Source organism: Myzus persicae, unplaced genomic scaffold, assembly GCF_001856785.1.
Source record: "Myzus persicae strain clone G006 unplaced genomic scaffold, MPER_G0061.0, whole genome shotgun sequence".
Taxonomy (NCBI): Eukaryota; Metazoa; Arthropoda; class Insecta; order Hemiptera; family Aphididae; genus Myzus; species Myzus persicae.
In genome coordinates this window covers 366,842-386,237 of record NW_019101621.1, presented here as the reverse complement: position 1 = coordinate 386,237, position 19,396 = coordinate 366,842, and the positions used below count along the sequence as shown (strand labels likewise).

The following is a 19,396-nucleotide window of genomic DNA, read 5'->3' as shown; positions in this document are numbered from 1 at the left end:
TTTATTACAACGGAAATATAAGTGTTTCCTTTTCTTTTTAAACGATGCCTAATGTCTGCGCACCCGTACACAATATATTGTATATTATATATGTGTATGACGCCTATAATGTAACCCGTATATGTATATGTACTATAAAAGAATCGCCAAGAAAAAATTTCGCCAATTTGTCAGTTGATTACCCACAGACTGTTTAGTCGAATGATTATTATTTTCTAGCGTATTTTTCTGACATAACAATATAACTATAACAAATCATCATCTTAGTTCCATAGAGTTACACTGTACCCGGAAATTCACGCTTCTAATGATTTAAACGCTTTTTACAACTATGTATACTCATACAGGCAGGTACCTCTTTTCCACGGTGAGATGATGATGGGTACCTATCACATATTATATTATACACTACACCCCACCACCCCTCATTTTACGGTGTAAATTATTACCGGTTGTTAGTCTATTATTTAAACGTTTGAATAATAGAGTACTTACAAATGTTTATTATATTAACAAAATGAAAATATAAGTATATGGAATTGGTCAATATATTTTGATAATCAAGAACTAAGATATACTTACTTATATATATCTACTGTGTGGTAGGGCTGCATGAGAAGCCGGCGGACGAGGATAGATACTCGTATGTGTGTGGGTGCGAACGGACGGCGGCCTACACGCAACTCGTCGCGTGCGAGATTGCCCGAGATTGCCCGATTGCGGCCCAAAGTAAATTTTTTACCTTATCACCTCTTCCGATTGCAACCCGTCCATAGTAGGTTTGAAATACTATTTAAGTGGTTATCAAAACTAAATAAATACCCGGATTGCGTCCGATACGTATTTTGACATAAATATAACCATCGTATTCAAAATTCATACGATCACCAATATTTGGCGTGGTAATTTCCAATGGTATACGGAAAAAAAAACCAAGGAAAAAAAACCACGGAAAAAAAACCAAAATAAAAAAACCGACGGAAAAAAACCAAAAGAAAAAAAAACTAAGGAAAAAAAAACCAAAATGATAATATAATCGATATTGTACATCAATTTGTACATCTCCATGTATAATATTGTTTTCCGACATATTTTAAGGTATACATATAACCTTTGTGACAAAGCTTGTCTGCACCCTTATTTGATTTAATAATTTCCATATTTTAAAATATTAAATCCTGAACTTAAAAAAAAACAATTTGCAAGACACAGGACACAATAACACAATACAGTAAAGTCACAGTCAGCACAATGATCAATAGTGTATTTTTATATGATCTTCATATTCCCCCAATTTCAACTATAAATCTTGACAGATTAACTTGTCACTTGTCAGACTTGTCTGATTATATTGTTGAGTTATTTTTAATTTTCGAAACCAATAGTATATCTACAGCATAGAGTAATAGGTCTATGATCTACAGGGAATTTCTCAAACTAAAATGTATGTAATAGCATACATAGTGTTTTGTATTATTATTATCTCTATTATTATATTACAGTCGATATATCACTCATAAAATTGATACTTGTAAAGTTGGGTAAGTGTAACACCAAAATGTGACTAACTTGCTCAGCTTTGAAAATTGGATAAAATAAATATAATATAATTAATTATATAATATTTGAATGTATAATTAATTTATATATAAATTGTATTCGTTATAATATTGATAACACAGCAATAGATTTTATATTATTATATTTTGTGATTATACTAATTCTCTGATTATATTATTATCATTTTGGTTTTTTTTCCTTGGTTTTTTTTCCGGGATTCATTAAAGATCCATTAAAGATAAAAATAAACAAATAAACTGTAAGACTGAAAGGTTGCTAGCGGAACACGGTTGTATATTGGGCTGTTAGTGTCGTTTGTTTCTTCGTTTTATAAAGTTTAAATGATGGAAATTTACGAGGGGCTTAGCAAAAAACATAAACCGATATTAGTAATATTTAAATAATTTCGATTTCATAAGTTATCAGCAAAAGAAAAATGGTGTTGTACAAATAAAAGTTGTAAAAATTTTGTCAAACGATACAATAAAGAATAAAATTGTAAGTTTAAATACCTATTGATACAAATACATCCATTCAGAAAGTATTTAAGACACAAATTAATATACTTGCCATGTATTTAAATACTTTTTATAGGTATTTTAAACTTGTTTTATAATAATTTTGAAATACTCTATTATTTGGTAATTAAAAGTTGTTCATAAAATCAGACATTATTAATTATTAATTTTCTTATAGAGGTCTCAGAATTCGGTATATTTATAATAAACATAAACGAATACGAGACATATATATTTATGACGTATATCATATTATAATACAATGTTTAATTTCAAATTTAAGGTACAATATAATATATTGTACTACTATAATATAAAATTATAAGGTATTTTGTGAACCAATGACGTGTCTTTGGGCGCAATCGGGATACTTAGATTTGGGAAAAAATACGACTACCAAAATTCGGGCCGCAATCGGGCAACTCCGGCGGGTGAATACTTACGTTAAATTATCGGTAGCCATGTAAGAGGGAGTGGACTGTATGGATAGGTAGGTTCAAATCTTAAGGCTAGATATTTAAAAGTAAAGGTGATGAGTGTGAGGTACCCTTAGAGTAAATAAAAATCAACAACAATGTTTTTTTATGGAATAAATGTACAGAACAATGTATTGTTGTGTTCTGCAAATGGTATGGCTTACGTACTAGGGTTAGTGACCTAATATGAGGAAATTAATAACGGACGTACTGATGGATTGGTAATTGTCCCGGAGCGACGATGGACAGCAGGCGGGAGGCATGTGACGAATCGACAACTCCTCCACTGTTGGCTCTGCGCAAAGACGGTTCGGCAACACCGTCTCCGTGTCGAAAATAGGTTAGGTTAGGCTAACCTAACCTAGGATTAGCGCTTTGACTTGGGCGACGCGGGTGCGAATGTGGTTCGGTCGCTCGGGAAAAGACGTGAGGCCCGACGAAAGCGTGCACGTTTCGTTTCACAGAATCACGGGAGACGGCACAAAACCAATACAAAATTAAAGACGACGACGACTGACGTGTTCGCACTGCATGGCTCGGCGGGCGAATACAAAGTAGTAGAATGGACGAGCGGAGCTCAAATCGCACGGCAAAAAATCGGCCGGACGGCATCGCAAATAAATAAAGCTGTGATCTCGGCAAAGGCGGCTGGAACTCGAATCGTGGACGCAACGAGTTGATGAGCGCTGAGCGGCTATGAAGGCTCGGGTGCAAGGAACAGAAAAAGATGGCCGTATTGACGGCGACGGCGCGGCGCACCGGTTCGCGACAATGAGCAACATGCAATTAGCGAACTTCCAAATGCCAAGACGGCTGGAAAACGACAAAATGGCCGGCGACGGACGTCAAGCTCGATACATCCGTCCCCTCTCCGGGGATACAAAGGTCAGGTTAGGTTAGCCATTAGTGCCAGGATGGCAAACGTTACGGCTCGGGACGTGACGCACACGTCGCTCGAAATTCAAATTTAATTTTTTGTATCAAACATCTACTTCTTTTTTTTTTTTGCGTAACCACGGAAAAGTGGTGGTTTGCACCATTTTTGAAAGACTTGCCCCTAAACATTATTTTTAAACTATTTACTATTATATAAACATGTGAAATTTTCGATTTTCAATAATTCTCAATAAAAAATTGTGATTCTCCAATATGCTTCAAAATTTAATGATAGTTCCATATAAGGTGTCATTACTATAGAATTATTCAAAACATTGAACGTAAATCCACAATAATTTTGTATTATGGTTTAAAATTAAAACAAACGATTTTTTACAAAAACATTTGAAATTCAAATTATGTGTAAATTGAAGTCGTAAATGTTTATAAAGTACAATTTATTAGCATTATCATTTTAATGTACATAAAATGTACAAATACGATAAAAGTTAATTCACTGCGATAAAATATATGCATTATATATTTTAGCATTAGTAAATCTATTATTTTAGCTAAGTATAAAAATGTTATTAGAATATGCTTTTCAAAAATTGTTCACACATACATGATGTATTCATAACATGTATATAACTACAGGTAAGTACTAAATAAAAAAGATAAGGTAATGCTATATAATATATAATTGATAATTTAATTTAAATTCTTAAAACCAAAATGTTTGTCTGATTTTTAAACGTGTAAATGAAATTAAATGTATTGTGCTGTGGTGTGCCTAATTCAGTAACTCACATAAATTTAATTTGAAATCATTTATTTTTAAATTTGAGCGTACAATCATTTTATTAAGTATACGTCATTTAATATAATATCGTACAAATGGCCGTGGATATATCTAAATTAATATCTTTTATCGTTTATTCAAGGCTAAACTAGTAATTTTTGTTTTGTTAAATTAATTTTTGTTATAAAACTTGTTTAGTTAAATTAATTTTTATAAAATTTACTTAGTGATATAAAAGAAATAAAAATATTTCACCACGAGAATTTTTTCAGTTTGTTTTCAATTTTATATTACGATGTGATTACCTATATTTTGTATTCATTTATTTATTATATAACATATTTATATAAACTTTATTTTTCACATTATTAGGTCTTTTAAAAATTTCTGTTTGATGGGATTTTTTTGGGCTCACTAATTTTTTATACTCAATAGAAAAAATCTTAAAATCAATAACTAAGGAAAAAATAATTTATCATAATTTCCAAATGTATTAATGTATGCATCTATCAACATTGGGGGATCAAGGATCAAATAAGTCCCCAGCTAACAACAGATTTCTTCAACCAAAAATGTTATCATTCATACAGTATGTAAATTAATTTACCAGAATTTTTTACTTACATTTTATACGGCTATAAATTTTATAATAAATATTTTTAATTTTTTCTTAACTCGTGGATCCTGCAATGAAGTCTTGCAATATGTTATAATATAGGTATTAATATAAAAGACATGGAACAGCGGGGAGGCTACGTAATAAGCCAAATCGAGCATATACTTAACAATCGTAACCTTCATTTTCAGGGTATAACTAGGTACATTAAAAGCGAAAAATATGAAGTGAAATAATATTTTCCGAATGTATATCACGTTGTGTTTTTAATTTTTATGTATAGGTACAGCTTGTACGTGTTTGATTTTCAAATACATATCATTTTCGTTTTCCTTATTGGTTTATTATTATACCTGTAATAGTAATACTGATTATAATTATTAGGTAACCGCCTATCTATTTACTTGCTTACAAACAAATATCATGTAAAATATAATTTATCGAGGAAAAATAATATTTGACACCATCATAAGGACAAAATATTCACGCTAACAGTAGCTAATCCAATTAATTTTGCCATACCAATATAATACGCCGTAACGAAAACGATACAAATTAAATTAACTATTTCAATACAAGAATACGTATATTACTCGAGGCTCGTTCTGGACATGACGATTGATATATATATGTGTATATACGAAGTATAACACAAAATAAAGAAGTATCTAACCTAACCTGCGTAGGTTTACTAAGATTATAATTTGCGGCCAGTGGTCTACCGAAACAAATTAAACAAATAGAATAATATATACAAATCAATGGCATCGATCCATTGCCGTAACACTTAATTATTGCAACTGTAGAAGACCCATCTATTTTAATAGTGTGAAACATGTTACATGTCAATAAATAATTATATATTTCAATACAAGAATACTTGCATTACTCAAAGCTTATTCCTGACAAGACGATTGACTTATTTATGCGAACTATGAAATATAACACTGAATGTAGAAGCACCTGTGGAATTATTGCCCTCTGGGATTTTCCTATAAAGCCCATACAATTAAATTAGAGACCACATTAAACTCACTTATAAAATACTTATTCAACAAGCAGTGTCATTACTCAACTTAATTACCATATAAAGAATTAAAAATACTTAGTTTTACTAATCTTCATTTATTATTTGTTTGTGCACTTTTATTTAAACACAAAAATACTATTATTTCAGTGCATACGCATGTTCATAATAGTAGATTAAAAGAAAAATATTAATACAAATATTCCTAAATTTAGGACTACTTTTACACATTCAGGACTATATTTTGAATTTATAAAATTCTGTATTAAATTTAAAATTAATTTGCAAGACGTTTATAGTCCCCTTAGTTTTAAAATTAGTGTTGTCGATACCATAATAAATCAATTGTAAAAATATATACATAGTTCGTAATATAAATTATGATTAAGCTGACATTGTTAAGATTTTCATTGTATAAATTTATTTTATTTTTTCGTTTTTTTTTTTTATTTAAAAGTTTACAAGTTTCCACTACAAAGGTTATTAACCAATAATTTTTTTTTTTTAAATAAAAACAGATTTGATATTTATTAATCTACCTTACTATGAACTTTAATCTCTTTAAATGTAAATTCCACTTGAATGCATGAATTAGAAAAATATTTTTTTTATTTTATTAAAAAACTTATCTCCGCACAGCAATTGGCTTGAAGATGACCAACTCATTTTGTTAAAACGATAATTTTGTTTGCAGTATAACTGTTGTAGTTGTAAATTTTATTGAAAGTAAAAAAAATAAAAAACCTATAACCTATATAATTCTAGTATTGTAATATAGTATAGTATAATGTCAAAACGTATCTGGGTTGCAACATTTAAAACTGGTAGGATTATTATAATAAAAACTATAATAAATACCAATACTCATAATATTACAGTCCTGTATCAACGTACGTACCATAAACGTACATTAAACGCGTATACCTAGGTATAATAAAATAGGTTTAATTTTTGGCCAATAATCTTCCGAAATGACTTGAAACCTAATACTATAAATTTCAATAAATTGTTGTTTCACTTGACGAGTGCAACTTCAGCGACCTATCTATTTAAGCATTGTGGCACAGGTCAATATTTTATAATTATATATATTACATAATGTCAAATTAATATCACATGAAGAAACAATATTTTCATAGTTGTGTACATACCGATATAATATATAATAGTATAATAGTAATTAATAATTATGTCGTGGTCAAGCGACGCGCAATTATTGATTACCAATTAAGAATTTTCTAACCGCGGACAAGGATTGTATATGTTTGGCAATCTCCGTGGACATATTTTCCTCGCACAAGCCAACCATTTCGTGTTTTCTTTATCAATATAATAGTATTATCATTATGTTTATGATTTTGTATGTTGGTCGTATGACATATTTGAAATTTGCATTGATACAAATCAAAAACTCATCGCAAGAAGTTTTATTTTTATTTTTATATTATTTTCCAAATGTTGTGATTAAGTGTAGGTACAGTTTATTTTTCCTTCTGCGGTAGACGTTATTAATGTATGATCAGTTACATTAGTACGTATAATACAGTGAGTACTTACCGATGATTTGCCATAATATTTCAATAAAGTATTGATAAAAGATTATCAAATATTCCGGATAGGATAAATTGATAAGACATATCTATACAGTGTATACACAGCTTAAATGGTAAAAATTACTTACTTGCGACAAAATTATGCAGGTATAACTTTGAGCCCCTAAAATAAAACACGTACCTACCGGTATTCAATGAAAGTACTGTATATTTAAAACTCGAAAGAACCTACTGAATAAACATTAATATTTAATGTATGCAACAATTTTTTATGTTTATAATTTAATTCCTATTTTAAATGCATAATATTTTGAGTGCATATTTCGCAATTTTTAGTATGTACATATGCAACTGTTTTATAAGTGTACCGATATTCTACCTCCATTCTCTACATATTATTCTTGAAATTGGAGGTACGATCGGTCACAGAGGCGATATGGCATAAGCTCTAAAGTTGTGAAAATTTTATATTGCTTGCGTCAAAATTAGTAGGTAGGTTAGGTTAGGTTAGGACATAAGGGCAAATATAAAATTATACCGAATATAATACGGCAAAAGCACCAACGATATAATAAAGAAATATATAATTTGCACCAATATTATTATTTGATATCTTATGGTTGATTTTTAATTATATTTTATATGGTCCGAAATATTTAAAATTGGCAATGAACATTATTGTTAAGTAAAATAATAGTACAAAATAATACAAATAAATAAACATTATAATCATATTTACAATACAAATTGTCTTTTTAAACTGGTTGATATTTTAATCCCACATTTTTCAGATAAACAATTCGGCTTACTTCACCAAGCTAGTATTTCTTCCATTGCAAAATAATGCACTCATGAGATGTCTTTAATTTTGGGACATAAAATTGGTCTTTTAAATGCCGTTAAAATGATTCAACTTAATTTGTAGTTCGTATAGTATCAATATCAAAAATTTCAGCCACCATTTCGAGGACATGTACTAGAGCCAATATGTATGTCTAAAATGTAACTACTGGACATTTCTCTTAAATATCTATACTCTTGTAATGAGATTCATAACATGCATATTCATTTGTAATTGATTTTGGACACGGTTTATTTTTTGCTTATCTCGTTTTGACTCGTATGCCATCTACTGGTCGCTGATAAACCAACGAACCATCGCGGTCATGTCACATATCAGGTTGACTGCCACAATGATTTTTGATACTTTTTACCCTGTGCCGTGTGTACAAAATTGTGTACACTCCTTTACTTACCATTTTTCTTTCCGTGTACAGAAATGTGTACACGCCTGTACTGATTTAACATTGGAATTAAATATTGTGGTCCCTAGGACCAGTTTGTCTACTCAGCGAAGATATCAAATGGATATTTTAATTAACAAAAAAACAAAATTATAAAAAAAGAAGTTTTTGCAAATTATCGTTTAAAATTTGTTGGATAGTATAAAAATATTTGTTTATACAAGTATGGAGATTTGTTCGTGTACAAACAAATGTACACATGGCAGTCAACCTGATATACTGAGTCAGTGGCAAGCGATGCAGCTGCAGCGGATACTGCTAGCTATACAGAAAACTGGTAAAAAACATTTGATCATACATTTTTATGTTATGATTAAGCAATATAATTGGATCAAACAGCTGATAACCGTTCGAGAGTTTTGTGACACGTTGGGCAATAAAATACGTAAAATACCTACACGGGTAGTGGCACCTGTAGTAGAGCGTGTGGGAGTGGAAAGGAAAGAAAAGTCCGGTATAGGAGTAAAACGATAAAAATGCCCTACCCCCTCCCCGTAATGTATGGTAAAAACCATGATATTATAATTTATTTTTACGTAGGTACCTTGCTGCAGCAGATACGCTGCATCGTGTCGGACCTTCGGAAACGGTAAAAGTGTCGGGGAAAAAATAACAAATTTGGGTCGAACCTGCGTGGCGAGACAACAACCGATTTGAAAACGCACTCATATACCTACCCCTACCCACATCATAATACTAATTAATCTAAAATACGTCTGCGCAGGTACGCTACACAATATTGTGTATGTTATGTGTGTACAGTGTTCCGTACCTATACGATCGTCGGCTAATGGGGCACACTAGGTTTTTTTTCCCATACCCGTCTAGCAGTGTTATATTATATATTATTTACTTTCACCTCGCGTATCATACGTAGGTAGGTAGGTAGGTACATACGTATAGTGTTATTATTACATATTGGTCAGTTTTCCCCTCCAGTCCGGCACGCGCCGACCCTTCTACGGTACCAGAGATCCACTGTGGCTTTAAACTCGCACATTAGGAACAAGGTGATACGTTGTTAAGTCATCGTCGGTCCTCGTGCTTGAAATGTGCTAGTGCTGCGAGTGCGCGTTGACGTTAATAACATCGACACTGCAACTGAAAACCGCGTTTCCGTGTAAACACCGTCAGAAGAAGTAAGTAGCACCGTGATATTTTTTATTTTTTTTAACATTTTTTTCCGCACGCCCGTACATATGTATAGTAGTTGGGTACGAGAAAATCGTTACAATAATAACAAGCCTTTTTGTATTTACCAACGATGGCGTTTTTTATTTTATTTTGAAGTACTCGAAAAAAATTCAATTGCATCATAACATATTATTATCTGCAGACTTCTATTTTACCTGTACCCAAGTAAACGGTGAGACGAACTTTTTTTATACGCTACACGTTTTACGAGTATCTGCGTATTTCTTGACAGTCGATACGTCGAAGGAGCATGTAACACATTTTTATTCAAGTACCAGTGCAACTTCTTATTAGGTTAATAATTTTTCGATGTATGTTGCGTGTATACGAGTCGTCGGATTAAAATATATGAATCAAGTAATAATTTACATATTGTACGTTTTCGTATTTTAATGCTATGCATAAAACGTTAGTTTGATTCCAGTAGAACGTGTGAATAAAAATAAATCTATTTCTATACGTCTTATTTGTTTGTTTTGATTACATAGAAGCTGTAGTTATTACGCAAATTGATAAACATAATAAGACATTTTTTACAACGCTAATGTTTTATTTAAAACTCGTTTAATATGTTAAATTCGTGGGTACTTGTTACGGCTAGAGTATTTTTAATATTTATTTAATTTATATAATAATATAATTATCTGCAGTTTAAAATCGTTAGATTTTTGTGGTCAAAATTTAGCATAAATTATATGTTTACGCACCCTAGAGTTAATCGGCATATATTTTGGCCATTGATACTACATTTTCATCCTATTATTTAATTATTATTTTGTTTTTATCCATATAATTTGTTAACTTATTTGTTGTTCATAAATATTTTTCGTCGATTTAGACACAATACATTTATAACTAAATTTTTTCAAATGAAATGATTATTATTTGTACAACTGATACAGTCCATACTGTCCAATATAATAGGTATCTAATGTTTCTATAAACGTTTTAGTTTGGATATAAGCATAAATACGGCCATAAATTAAGTACAATTATTGCATATACTATAGACATAATATAGATTAATGGTACTTACAAATGACAATGTTTAAATAATATATTATTATGCACATATTGCATTTTCCTGCCTGCATATTTGTATAGGTATGCAGGTTATGTATCGATTATGTACAAGTTCAAATTGTTAGTAATTTTAATTCAATTTATTTCAACATCATATAATTAAAGATAACAAATATATTTCATCATTTTTATATGAAAATAATATAATTCAAACAAAACATTTTTTTGATAAGGTGCATGTATTTTTGTAAAGAACTTATTCAATTCGTTGTTAAGTTGCTTACTTATAATGTTACTCGGTAGTTCGTCGTTATTTCGATTTCAGTACCTATATAGGTAAATGTCTCGGTATACGTATACCTACATATCATTGATGTTACTATTACAATAGGTTTGATTAATTACACTGTTCAACGATAATCTACAAATCTTAAGTACATACCCATTATGACAATAATTTTATTTCAAGTTCGTTACATTGAATAAAAAGTACTTACCGGCGGCTACACTGTTTAATTAGGAACGAATAGTTAGCACATCAACACACACACAAAATTATGTTATTTTTCATTCATCTCGAACGATTAAAACACTCAGAGTTGTGGTATTCAAGGGCATATTTTCTTAAAGCGTTCATGGGTATTTACTATTTTCCCATGGTTATTTAAGACATTAATGATATTTACATGAACTGCTGTAATAATATACATAATAATATATAATATTATATGTATATATATATTATATTTTAATATATTATGAGCATCATAGTATATAGGACATATAAGCGTAAACCTGAATTAACGAATCGTAAACGAAAATTAATAATATCATTCCTATCGATCGACGTCGTCGGACCCGAACCAGGAGGAAATATTAAACGATTTTGAAAGGGAAAGCAAAATAACGCAAAGCGAGCGAAGCGCGTGGCGGAGGGAAGTGCTAATGACGTGAATAAGTAATAAGTGAACCGACTGAGTAATACTCAATTTTTACATAACAAGAATATATTATTATTATGCTTTATCGAATACCGATAATCTGCTCGCAATAGTCGAAACATGTTTTAACTAACGCATGCCTGTTCTGTGTTTACCGTTATAATATTATATGTTACTTTATGATATAATTTTAATGAAAAGTAGATTTTTTATTATAATTTTTATAATTTTTTTTTTTTGTTATTACACAAAATTATTTGTTTAGTACAGCCGATTCAACAAGACGAAAATCGAAATTAAATACAAATGAAATACTAACTGGTTAGGCACCTATATAATATAATATAAGTATACCTACATACATTTTTAATATACAAAATTCCATGTAGGTATGCGATAGAGCTACTCACTAATAACTATATATTTTAAAATAATTTAATAACACGTTTTTTGTTGGTTATATAAACTTATTTTTTGTTGGAATCTATAGCTAACTCTAAAGTGAAAGAGGCTATACCTATTTTAATTATTATCATATTTTATACATTTTGTAACCAGATATGTGTTACCCTATACACTGGTAGGTATCAGTTTTTGGAGTGATACGTCAAACACATATCAGATTATCAGATTATATTATAAAGGTATAATCTACGTTGTGATGAGCATAATATTCTATGGACACGACTTCCTATAATAAATCGATGAGACACTATTATTATAATAATGTGAATGGATCGTTTGTATAAATTATTTAAAAACGCATCGCCTCGGTTTCACCGAGTTTCTCATAGCTGCATTCGTATGCACTACCTATCTATCGAATCATTTTAATATAGATAACAACTGTTGTTTTTTTTTTACATATTTTCCGATTGAAACGAATAATAATAATAAACTACTTGTGATTTAATGATCGATCACATACACATTTATGTATACAATCTAATGTTCTAATTGGTTTAGGTGTATATAAATTTATTATTATCATTACCTATAGGGTCAGTTTGAGGTAGATAGGCACGCGCGTCCATAAGGAGGACGAGTTACTCAAGGTACACGTTTTAATATGTGTAAAAAGGAAAGTGGATTGAAACTGAAATAACTGTTATATCATAAACACTGTAGGTCGGTGGCCAGTCTGAACCTTCTCTTATGTGTGTGTTGCATTTTACTTTCTATTGATTATTCGTCCCATCGTATCGTCCAGCCACTATATATATATAATATTATATATTGATCGTTATGTCGTATTGACGCTTCGGATCTGCCCTGGCCTGTCAGTATCTAATATTAGATTCGTATTTTATTCAATTTTTGCCACCCACATCATATCCCGAACTTAATAGAATATATTGTCGTAGGTTTTCTCTTCGATTTTGAAAAAGAAAAACCGTACAAATGGTCTAATGAGTAATATTGTATACCAACGTTAAGTCCAGTTATATATAATAATAAAATCATAATATGCATTGGAGCACTATCTCAATCTAGTATAATATGGTCATGTGCGACGTAATGAGGATTTCCTGTTCGTAAAAATTCACTTTTTGATATGTCTTATAAACAATCACCCGAGGAAACAATACGTTATTAAAGGTACCATGACGTACTTATTCAAGTTTATATGTATATTTTTACAACGAAAGTTCGTCCGGGGAACAAGGACATATTATACAATGTAATCTGTGTTTAATTTATGATTAGTATACACACGCGCGATATCAATCTAACTATTATCATTTGAAATTCTAAACTAGTTTTCGTTTTTTTTTTAATTTTCATGTTTCATGCAGCACGGACATTACCCAATAGATCGAAAGCTCAACGTACATATAACTATATTATTAAAGTATTCAAATCGATCGCATATAAACAACTAATTTTTTCCGCTCTGAATAACATGCATCATAATATAATCATCATGTTGAAAGCTTTTTTTAAAAAATATAACGAAATAACGAGTGTACCCAACCTATAACCGTACTCCCTTCCTATAGATACTAGAGTTTACATATTCCAGTCTAGACGACGTTCCGAGAATCTAGTTCCCTGGCGGTTAATTTAAAAAAATATCAGTTTCGAAACGAATGAGATTTCTTAATAATATTATATCAACATTATTATAATATTTTAATAATACGTAGTGTTTTGAATGAAATTATAAGGTACCTATACAAATATTAAGAAAACAAAACAAAACAAAAAAATCCGAAATTATGCAACTGCGCGTGCTAGGATGCATAACTACAAGATTTGAATCTTTTTGGTCTCGCAACGAGATGCGTTTTTATGACGTTTTTATGTCGTCGTTGTGATATGTTACGATCGTTCAAAAATCAAATATAATCACCGGTACTTGGATGACGTTGTGCTCGACCAACTAATGATCTATAAAGCTTATAAAGTGTCAATAATAATATGTAATAATTATATTGTATGCGGTCGGACGTAATATGATATTATTGTTTTAAAGGGTACGCCGATATTTTTATCACCATATGTTGTGGGTGCTCTACATCGTGGTTTCCCACGGCCGGGCCTTTAGTAGTAGATATTATATGTATCATAATTCATAATACAAAAATTATATTATTCGCTTTGTACTGCACGCTCGCATTAATCGGTGTGACAAAAAAAAAAACAAAGCGAACCAAACCGAACGCGTCTACGATTTCTATACTAACGTTTGCCGCCCACAGATATATTATTGCTAGATATACCTACATGTATATAAAGGCGTACATTGTATATCGTTGCCCTACAAACATGTCAAGTCCGGGGACCATATTATTATCATTTCTAATATAGACATTATATATCTATACTATATTATAATAACACAACTGCACAATTATTACACGCCCCGGAAAATTGCGATTTACGCTCTCGTCATATTATTTTCGTACAATTCTTACAAGCTGTAGGTACCTATATAATATATACTATTGTGTAGGCCTCCGTTTACTATACACTACAACCCACGCACACTTTACCGCCATTCATTACATTAACTATAATATTATGTACCATATGATATTATAAATATTTGTGTGAGAAAATGATTTTTTCGGTTGACCCACGCATAAAAATCGACAATTGTTTGATTTTTAGAATTTTTTTCTCATTTTAAACCCGTCTTTTGGAACCATGTTTTTAAAAACGAAAACCCATCAGTACCAATGATATATATTGTATAGGTAAATAAAAAAATGTTCAACGCAATAATCATACTCACGGTTATAGGTATATAAATATATAATATCATTCGGTAATAAGGAAGTATATTATGTATCTTCTTTTCGACGCGATTCAAGTTCCTTTGTACGATATTTTGGAGGTAACTGCCTAATTGTATTCTAAGTTAAACTAATATTTACTTAAGTTATTAATTAATAAGTATAAACTATTTATAATTAGCTTGTTATAAGTTTCTATATTAATTAATTATTCGTGTTCAGTCTTGCGATATTCGCAGAAGGTTTTTTTTTATACATAGATAAAATCTTTTAAAATTATCGATCAACGAAACATTGGCAGAGACAAAAGGCTGATAATGGTATTTTGATCGGTCCATCAATTTTTTTTTTCGTTTTCGGTTCGTTAAAGTCTCCGGTACACTGCACAACAATGGAAACTATCGTTGGCCGTATATTTCGTATTTCGTCGGAATCGTAACCAACACGCATTTCCGATATATTATAGACACTATACAACGCTATGTGGATTTCATTATTATAAGATTTACCTAGGTATCAGCTCACAGCAGTTTAATATTATACTCTCGCTTTCGTTTACACCTTGCAGTGTATATACGTTTGGCACACGCGTGCTTATTATACACTCCCACGCCGCAAATGTTACGAAATCACGCGACGACGTTATATACTATAAATTATATTATATTATTATCATCATTATTAATAGGTGTTTGGGTTCTAAGAAATAAAATAGTCATACATAACGGTCTACGGTAAAATTAAATAGCGCGAAATCTTCACCGGGCCTCTACATAACCTGTGTGCTTCACTACGGCTATTGACCGGCTACTAATCGTGCGTAATTATAATATAGACACGTCATATTATTGCCGAAGTCGTGTTTGGACAATCAAATTATTATAAGCTTCCCGCGAACCCTTGGAATAAATTCTAACATTTTAGCAATACGTTTTATTTTAATAGGTACTCACTGGCGCCATATTATTTTAGGCCTTTCTCGAGTTGAGCCACCTCGAGTAAAAAATAAAAAAAGGGCATTCATTTTATTTTAGTATTCACAAACCCACGAATTCATTGTGACACTCGTGAACAATCGAAAATCTTGCCCCCATAAAGTGCCGCTGTTGAGGTAGTTAAGCTATTACGTTATATAACGTTATACTCGTATATGAGTGACGTCATGCACCCGTGCCAATCCGTTACAATAACCACATTTGCATCAAAATATTGAAGTGACCGTTTCGTAGATATAGTCACTTATAATAATTATCATTTAGAGAAGCATAATGGTGTATAACTACTTTATTTTTATATTATTATTATTATTAGGCATGCACCTCTATAATACCTACCATCGATCGTTTTAGATAGTGCACGACCTCGTCGCTTTTTCTTAATACATGAAGCAATCGTTTCGTAAAATTCTTCGACGACTTTGAAAATACAAATTCTACCGGTTTTTCGACATTTTCTGTGAACAAAAAACATCATGTACCTATTCATTTAACATCTACTATTATTATTATTATTTGATAATATTTGTTCTGGCCGAATGCTATAGGTATAGGTCATGTTGTCGTGTGTACTTTCTTACTCGAAATTTACCGATTTTATTGAACGATACGAGATCTCAAACACTACGTTGATTTCTGAAAAAAAAATTAAAGTCATACAAATTTTCCGCAAAAACATTTATGCTTTGTTATGTATGCCAATACATGCATATCTAAATCATTCCTATCGACTTAAAAATATTTTTAAATCGAAAACACGTCATGAATATAGGTATACATACATATTATTATAATAACTAAAGGAAAAAAGTTATTAGCAAATTAATAAAATTGTCTTTCAATAAAATATACATCGTGTGGTCTATCCAACTCGGATTTAACTTATAGAATCGTGATGGAGTTTTGAATTTTAACATGGTACCTAATATTGTGATTTTTAATCTTATCTACTAGGACTATTGTGTGTGGTTTAAATTTCAAACTATGTTCTTCGTTATGTTCAGTTAATCTTTAAATATTTGGCACCCAACTATATATGACGTATGACATACGTATGCTTTACAAAATATGTTTTCTCTGGCTACCCATATATTTTATGTGTTGTGCATAATAAATGCTCTTTTATGCAACAATCACAAAATGTAATACTTATTGTTAGTTTATTTGTCTTATTGTTCAATCAATTTATATTTTAGTTTTAATATAACTTCTGAAATAATATGTACAGAGGTACTATCAGATATATAGGTACTTCCTAAAAGTGTATAGGTACACGAAATAAACATTTAATTTCATGACTCGCTGCGGTCAACACTGTATATATAATATACCAACGAATACGAGTGATCTTTACTTGCAGTATTACTTTCACAGAATATATTAAACGTAAAAATATTTTTTTTTAACTGTAATTGTTATGTGCATTGTGCATACTTTTTTACTTCAATAAGATAATGAAGTCCTTGATTTTTTAATGGGAATGGAAATGATGCGAAGTTGTGACATATATAAACGTAACATGTATTATACAAGTGCGGCTTATTATAGTAGAAAGAAAAACACAAACAATAAAAACGCCGACGAAATGGGATACAAATTAAAATTATCCTTCTGTTTCCGTAAGCAATTTTAATTTATATACTTTTGTCATTTATTTTTTTCAGACCGGTATTCAAAATGATGTTTAAATACATGTGTTTGGTTTTGTTCATAACGTGGTATCAGTTAGCTGAATGCCACCCTGCAAGCTCCAACGTCAAGTCATTAGATTCCATGATTGAAAAGGTAAAATTTGGTAACCAAATATAAAAAAATAATTAATTAAATAATACTCATTCTCGCAGTATAAGTAATAAGTATAATATCGTAAAATGTATGCATCTTGTTTTCGACGTGTTTCACGTTTTTTGTATGATATTTGGCACTAACTATAAACACATGCTTATAACATACTATACTCACCGGGGATTATGATCAATGTAATATTCAATTTAATGTATAATAATATAATATTATCTATATACACGTGTGAACATATTTTATTGGCCCCGCACCGAGGACAAACTACAGTACGCAAGTCCGACTGATTACCGCACAACCCAAGGCAATCTAGGCATTACATTTTTCGAAACCTATTTAAACTACAGCTACTTTCATTATATTTGTATATTATATTATTATATATATTTTACATATATACACTGTTATCTCATCCACAATAAAATAATGACTTAAGTGTTATACCTACTTAGGATAACACAATGTATATATACAATGGCGTGTGTTTTAATTATTATTATCATGTCAGTTACCTAGAATACGTAGGTATACATAATATTATTATTATAATGGATAATTATTGTAACTATTACTGGTAGCCCAGACATGATTATCATATTATTATGTTATTATATATTTCTTGCAGTGCCACTGCATACAGCTCAGTGACGGCAATACCACGACATATAATATTATGATATTATAATACATTATGCGTGCCTCATCCTATACGTTTCGTAATGATGATGACGATGATCGATGATGATTACCGTTCGTTTTACGAACATTTGTATTTTTACACGTCACTACCATTGTATGTACCTACATAAAATACAATCATAGGCATACTATGGTACATGTGTACATCAGTACATCAGTACTAACCATATGTACTCAATATACCTATAATTGTGGAATATGATTCGTACAAACAATATATACCTGTTATGTATCTATATGATTATATTCAGACCATAAAATTTACAACACACACACACGTATATAAATGTAGGTAATTTGTTATAATCCTAACCTAATCATACCCGATATGATTTAGCGAACATTGAACAGCTATTTCTCTGCAACGCGGGTTGCATGTAAAAAACCGGATTTATGAAATGTTTACCCTATACCTATGGGCAGCTATGTAGTAACTTTTGAAGTTAATGATATACGCATAACCGTTTGTTAGGTTTTGATCCCCTAGAGGCGATATTTTAAGAGTCACGATTGGTTTGGATGTTTGGAGTAATTAAAACCGGTCACAATAATCAGCGAAAAAAATAGATATAATAATATTAATAGGTAAATTGGTTCAATTATTTTTGTAGTACCTACCAATCTCTTATTTACTTTCCATCATAAAAAGTCTACACATAAGTAATATACACACTAATACAACACTGTACCACGCCAAATCGAAGAATAAATAGGCGTTGGCGACGACCAACTTCATAATACTATATTAAAACGCACAGCCATAGTTTTTTATT

At 30.6% G+C, this 19,396-nt stretch overlaps 1 protein-coding gene across 3 annotated transcripts in view; it reads left to right on the top strand.

Moving 5' to 3' along the window:
* Positions 1–9,689: 9,689 nt before the first annotated feature.
* LOC111029869 (glycine, alanine and asparagine-rich protein-like) overlaps positions 9,690–19,396 on the top strand; it is a 36,818-nt gene continuing 27,111 nt past the window's right edge. Inside the window, exons 1-2 of one of the 3 annotated variants that reach the window (XM_022309088.1) lie at positions 9,690–9,871; positions 17,789–17,909. In XM_022309088.1, coding sequence (XP_022164780.1) covers positions 17,802–17,909 — 108 coding nt within the window. In that variant the 5' untranslated portion in view covers positions 9,690–9,871; positions 17,789–17,801. The remainder of the gene's footprint in view (positions 9,872–17,788; positions 17,910–19,396) is intronic. The other 2 variants (XM_022309089.1, XM_022309090.1) reach the window with 2 other exon arrangements.